We start from the raw sequence: 7,149 nt of genomic DNA, 5'->3' as shown, positions 1-7,149 counted from the left end.
CTTCACTCAGCACTCAGCACAGCCAGATTTTCACTCAGCACTTGTAAAATATTGGTGAAAGGTTAACTTATTTAAAAAGTGCTTTAATCCAGAAACTAGTGAGCCACCATTTCGTGCAACTTTGTAGCACCTGGTGCCAAACAGCCAGATCTTTAGTTTTTTCTCTGTCAATAGGGAAAACACCCATCACAAGTGCAAAATTCACTGCACAATAAGCTCCGAAGCCCACTCCCAATAGAACAAAAAAGTAGGATGTTAAATTATGCTGTTGTTTTCAATCTGTTAGACTAATAAAATCTGATCTTGGCTGGGCTAGACTGTAGTGCCATAGTTAAAGAATTATTGGTAATAACAATTTATTTCATCAAGGTTCTCTTCTATTAAAGGTAGCGCTGGATGTGAATGACGGAAACAAAAGGACCTAAGACGGTGCTGCAAAGCTCCCTTCATGATATGGAGTAATAAATACGTGCCTGATGCAATAACAAGATCAGGTTTTATTCTACCAAGCCTGTCTGATGGGAATTTGTTTGATAATTAGGAGAGTGTCAGAGTTTTAAGCGGTTATGTGCAGGTAATCCTATCCAAAGCAGCATCATTCATAGACAACATGTTAAGTCACTCCTCTTCATGACCTTGGATATGTAGGCAAACAGCCTGAATAACAGGTCATCGTCAGTCTTACAGATCAGGTGTACTGCTCTGACATATTACCTTGCTGTCTAAGAATGAGGAGGAAATAAAATGGCCCACCACAAACTGTTCACATAATATTCTAATTACAACAGCGCTGCAGAAAACAGCATTGGAAGAAGCAACATTGCCACACTCCTCTCAGGAGACCAGCAGTTTGGTAAAGTAACCATGTCTCCCAGCCAAAACTCAAGAAAACTATCCATAAAAAAATTAGCAAATCAATAGAATGTCATGCGTATGGTTTGACTCATCAATTTAATGAAAAAATCTCGGAAAATCATGCATGGCTTCGACCATTTCCACTGACCAACATCAAATTTGCAATGCATTTCCATGTTGATAAGTTGAAATAATTTAGTGTTAAAAGAAAACACTTTCCACCCAATATTTAGGTCCATTCTCGTAGTCTGTTAGCACTTTTACATATTGACAATTTAAGGTAAAATTACGAGTCCCTTGTACTGTAATATCTAAGGGGTTTCAGGAGCAGCAGAGGATCATGGTTGACAGTGAGGATTCCTCATGGTCTGAGTTCATCATATTACTTTTTTAAAAAACACACTTTACACTTACACTCTGTATCTCTCTACCCAAGAGTACAATATGAGTTCTGTTGTATCATAAACTTGTATTATTAACTAGCTTATCATCAAGATGATGGGTAGTGTTTCACAAATTAGTAAGAAGGTTTTACCCAGTGACCGTGACAACAACTTGCTGCATAAAAAATCTGGTGAAGAACACCCAACAGAAATCTCGCTCTATATGACAATACAATAAAACATAAAGCTCCATAAATTCTCAAAAAACTTAAATACGTATTGACGCTGTAAGGTTGAAATTACTTCCTCCTTCCTTCTAACAGTAGAGGGGTTAAAGCCAATTAGACTGGTCAATGGTGAGTCAAGCATCATCAAATCATTTGTCAATACCTTCAGATGTCTTTCACGAAAGTTTGCAGTATAAATATATAGACAACTTTGTATAAGAACTTTATATAACTTTGTATAAGAACTTTATATAAGAACTTTGTGACAGTCAAATACTTGCCAGTTTAATCATACTCGTTTTTTTATAATAAACATTATTATCATTTTAGTATTATCATTTTTATGTACATGCTCTTTTTACTTGTATGTAGTTTAAAGCATTTTGTACAGTTTTCCCCCTTTTTTCTCCTACATTGTTGTTAATATTATAAACCTGTAATTCAGCATTTTCTGCAAGAGGTTTGAATAAACGATATTATCATTATTATTATTACAGATGACATCTTGATAGCGGTAAAATGAAAAATTTTGTAGCAATTACTTGGAACCGGGTGTAACAGTTGGTTCTATGCAGTTTATGAGGTTCTCGAAATATATAAAAGGTTTCGGTCTGGAAGTGTTACTCCACAAATTCTTAAGTCTTTACCTTCATTTATGGCAAGGTAGTCCTCGAGTGCATTGGATCTTACTTTCTCGCACAGTCTACCGTAACTGAGATCTGACAGCTGACATCGCTATCATGAGCATGTTGTATGAATCCACAGCTATCTATAGTTTCTGTGAACAGCTTCATGTATTTGTATCAGTTTATTTTCTTAGAGAACGAGCCGCTGTTTAAGATTCTGCAATCTTTTGCCATCCACACTTCAGTTCCACTCGTTACTGAGTGGTTTTTCACCAGCATGTCTCTCGCAATCGAGACTCGTTATCAGAATATGGCTGTGATGGTTGTTTAGCAAAAACAATGAAAGCCACATACTTTAGTAGCAGTTGTTAATCAATGTTGTACCAATTGCTGTATGGGCAAACGTTAACCTTCTAACAGTTGTTCATGGGTGTTTTAGCGAGGCAATACATCAAACGTGTACAATTTCGTTTACCTGAAAGCGACAAAACCGTGGTCGTCACGTCATAAAAGGGTTATTGAACGAGAAAATATTTGGCTGTCTGTTGTGACAAATGGACCTCGCTGTGCTCAGTTTGAGCACGTGGGGCAATTTTCTGTGTGGAGTTACACAAAGATCAACGCTTTCATGACATCATGGCAGGACATCATGGCGGGCGGATACAGACTCAGGCTCTCTGCGAACATTTGTATATTTCTCTGCATTTATGTGTCTTGTAAACTACAAGTCCTTAAATCTGCAGAAGAGCACTTTTCTAAACGACAGTGATGTGTATTTTGTCTCAAAAGTGAGCTGCAGAACTGAAATTGCGGGTAATTTACGTCAACAGAGGAATCCGTCCGGAGATAAAGAGCTTAGTAATTCGCTCAAAGCTGTTATGCTTTGTAAGCTCTTTCATCGAGCCTGTTTCGCCCTAGCTCTAATTGCTCTGGCCGGTGATATTGAATCTAACCCTGGCTACCAGACGCTACACGACATAAGGAACACTCGCGGACTGAAAATTGCTCACTTAAACATTCGAAGTCTTGTACACAAGACCGACTCTTTGCGCCTTGAGGGAATCGACAGTAAAACAGTGGACATTCTAACTCTATCCAAGATGATGGTTGGATGGGAATATTTGCGACACAGAAATTAATCTTCCTGGATTCGTGTGCGTTCGTCGGGATCGCAGTGGCATTAAAGAGGCATATGGTGGTGTAGCTATCTATGTGAGAGAAGGTTTGACTTTTCGCCTGCGGAATGATATTAATACTGGCGGTCAGGAATGTCTATGGATCGAGTTGATTAGAGACAAATGCAAGCCAACACTCGTCTGCTGCGCTTATAGAGCACCGGATTCTGACTTTCAGACCTTTATTTCTTCGCTACATTAGAGTATGTCATCTGTGGATCTGGAAAAATCGGATGTGGTAATTCTAGGCGATTTTAACGCAGACATGATGGCGAGTTCTAAATTGGCAAAAAGAGATAAACAAGAACTTCTTAACTTTTCGCGGGCCTACAACTTTACTCAGTTAATAAAAGAACCGACGCGCATAACTGACACCTCGCGGACAATGATCGACTTGCTCTTTGCTAATAATGAACACCGCATTGTCAAATCTGGTGTTGTTCCGGTACCACTCAGCGACCATTTTCTGGTATTTTGCATAATTAAAGCTGGTATTGCAGCAAAGGCTAAACCGAGAACACTCGAGTATCGCTCCTATAAAAATTTCAATCCGACTTTATTTAATGATGATCTTAGGGATATTCCCTGGCATATTGTTGAAAACGAGGACAACGTCGACGATGCCTTGTTTGTGTGGAACAAAATGTTTTCGGAGGTTGCTGATCAACACGCACCAGTGAAACGAAGGCGTGTCAAGGGAACGCCTCTTCCATGGATGAACAGTCAAATAAGTGATACTATGAAAGAACGTGACTGGGTGCATAGAAAGGCGCGAAAATCGAACTCGGCGCGTCTTTGGTCAATGTATGCAAAGCTTAGGAACAAGGTTAATGGCTTAGTACGTACTGCCAACTCTAAATATTACAGTGACATGATCGAGGAAGCAAATGGCAACTCAGAAAAGGTGTGGAAAGCAGTGAACGAAGCATGCAATCGGAACTCATCTTCAGAGAGTATTCAGTGTATTATCTCTGATGGCGTTCAGCATATAACATCCCAATCCATTGCTTCTTCAATGAATAGCTTCTTTGCTTCCATTGGTCGAATTCTAGCAAATAGAATACCGACTTCCGCCTTGAATTTAAATTCCGTTTCAAAACACCCGCTTTTCCAGTTGGATTTGACTGAATTGGATCAATCATTTGTGCTTGAGCAGCTTTTGTCATTGAAGAAAAAAACAAGGCGATTGGTCTTGACAAAATTAGCGCGAGACTTCTTAAAATCTCAGCTCACACTATTGCACCATCTGTTTTTAAACTTTTGAATCTTTCAACTCGCACTAGTCAATTTCCCAAATTGTGGAAATGCGCGAAAATCACGGCATTGTTTAAGTCAGGTGACAGGACTAACGTTTCCAACTACCGCCCCATCTCAATCCTCCCTACACTAAGTAAGATTTTGGAGAGAGCGGTACACTTGCAACTGTATCAGTACTTGATTACCAATAGTTTATTGTCCAACAAGCAGTTTGGTTTCCGGAAGGGTCTCTCAACTACAACAGCTTTGACCTCATTTGCCGATGAGCTGCTCTTAAACATGGAACAAAGAAAGCTTTGCGGGGCTGTGTTCATCGATCTAACCAAGGCATTTGACACGGTAGACCATCAAATAATGTTATGCAAGCTATCCGAGATCGGCCTTTCTGAAACAGCTCTTTGCTGGTTCCGTTCTTACTTAACTGGTAGACAACAGCGCACCTCATGTGGAAATGAGTTATCTGAGGAACTTCCAGTCACGCATGGGGTGCCACACGGTAGCATTTTAGGGCCTTTGTTATTTGTGATTTACATAAATAACTTGCCAAACGTGCTTAACTCCTGCTACGCGTCCCTTAATGCAGACGATAATGTGATTTATTGCTATGGTACATCCTCGAAGGATTTGAGTGATAAGTTAAATAACGATCTACTAGGTGTGGCGAAATGGCTTCATGATCACAAACTGACTTTAAATTTGGACAAAACTAAATGCATGCTTATCGGTAGTAATAGGAAACGCGAAAGCAAAGTAGATTTGTCTGTTTCGATTTTAGATCATAGCATAAGTAATGTTCGCAGCTTTAAATACCTCGGTACACATATATCTTCGGATTTCACATGGACTGATCATATTGAACACCTAACTGGGAAAATCAATCAGAGGCTTGGGATTCTCAAGCGTATAAAGCATTTATTGCCTTTAAGGGCGCGTTTACTTTTCTATAAAGGTCTTGTTATGCCCCTTTTTGAATATGCTGATCTAGTATGGGGCGATAAACATAATATTACCCTTATGTCTAGTTTGCAACTTTTGCAAAATAAGGCCGCTAAAGTTATTTTAAATAGACCATTCTACTCATCCTCCACTGAGGCATTAGCCGTTCTCAAGTGGCTGCCTCTAGAGAAAAGGCGATTTCAAAGAAGATGTGTACACGTGTACAAATGCATCAATGGCCTAATTAATCACAATATGGACTTGATTAGACAAGACGTACTTCATAGGCATAAGACACGTAACAAAGGCAATTTTAGATTACCGCGTGTCAAAAGAAATTGGGGGAAGCAAAGATCACAATATCATGCCGTTTCCGATTTTAACTCCCTCAGTCAAACTATCAAAGACTCAAAGAATGTCAATAGTTTTAGACGTAATGTTTTTAAGTTTTTAATATAGCTACTTACGTTTAATTTTTATTTATGCTTATTTTTAATATATTTTTGATTTTTAATTTTTTATGCATTTTTGTATCCTTTTAATCCCTTTGCAATTTTATTGCTTTCTTGTTTCTACTATATATCTCTAGTTTCGAGGTCCTTTTTGAAAACTATATCTGTTATGAAAAAGTTTCCTCAATAAAGATGATTATTATTATTATTTTTTTTTATTGACTGTTATATCTACCAAAGCTATGCCTGCCAAAAAATACACCGAGGTTATGCCATCTATGGCTGCATATGCCTACTGTCACATAGTTGTAGAGTATTGCAGAGACAAAGCACTGTGTTGTAAAATGCAAATGTAAAGGGTTGATGAACAGCTCTTGTCCATGCCATAACTGTGACAGAAGGAGGACGTGGTTAGAACAGAATTGGTAGACTGGCCAACTGACAGGCCGGGGACAGTGCAAGAAATTAATAGAGTTGGTACATGTATTAAATGTGCACAAGATATTAGAACCTGAAAAGTTAACAATCTCTCGATGCTCTTCAAAGATATTTTATTCAAACCTTTTTAAATAGCTCATAGTAAAAATCAATTCTGTGTTTGAAAATTGATATATAAGAAGAACTTATCAACAAAAACAAGAACTTCTTTGGTTGGTGATTTGTGACCTCAATGTGTGACCCAGGGATGATACTGTAAGGAGATATTTGAAGCCAGTCACTCTTTGGGGTCTAAGGGTTAAGTAAACAAGTGTGATGTATAAAAAAGAAACGTTGCATTCTCAGCTGGGTAACAGTGTGTCACAGCTCCATTTATTTATTAGAAGATTTTAATAGAATATGTGGCTTGAAATAGTTAGCAGGGGCTCATGAACAAGGAGGCAAAAGGATGATTGTATTTTCTGCCATTTTGGGAAAGGGTATCTGAGGATAGTAAATTTCAATTCGTTCGTGAACAACCTATGAATTTCATATTTCCAAATACATTTTGTTATACTTATTATTCAGCATCTAATCATTCAAACCAGATTGATTAAACTGGGCTAGCCTGCATAAATATTGCTAATAAAGGAATAATAAACAAATTTAAACTGGTATACACAAGTCTGATAAATACTCATTTTCAATCAGATGACAAAACCTTTTCATCCCCAGTTGTCCTGTTCTTATTGTAGAATGTCTCGATCGGGCTAATGTTTACCCAAGTCGGCTTAAAGCTATCAGAACGGAGGAAAATCATT

At 38.2% G+C, this 7,149-nt stretch overlaps 1 protein-coding gene across 1 annotated transcript; it reads left to right on the top strand.

The window, feature by feature from the left end:
* Nucleotides 1-5,155: 5,155 nt before the first annotated feature.
* LOC148735599 (uncharacterized) lies at nucleotides 5,156-6,316 on the top strand. Its single transcript, XM_088753518.1, has one exon. It carries the CDS (start codon nucleotides 5,238-5,240, stop codon nucleotides 5,916-5,918), a length of 681 nt encoding a protein of 226 aa, XP_088609644.1. The 5' UTR covers nucleotides 5,156-5,237; the 3' UTR covers nucleotides 5,919-6,316.
* Nucleotides 6,317-7,149: the final 833 nt, after the last annotated feature.

This window comes from Stylophora pistillata, chromosome 3 (genome assembly GCF_964205215.1).
Source record: "Stylophora pistillata chromosome 3, jaStyPist1.2, whole genome shotgun sequence".
NCBI classification, from domain to species: domain Eukaryota; kingdom Metazoa; phylum Cnidaria; class Anthozoa; order Scleractinia; family Pocilloporidae; genus Stylophora; species Stylophora pistillata.
The sequence above is the reverse complement of the archived record's forward strand: the minus strand, read 5'-3'. Positions and strand labels throughout refer to the sequence as shown.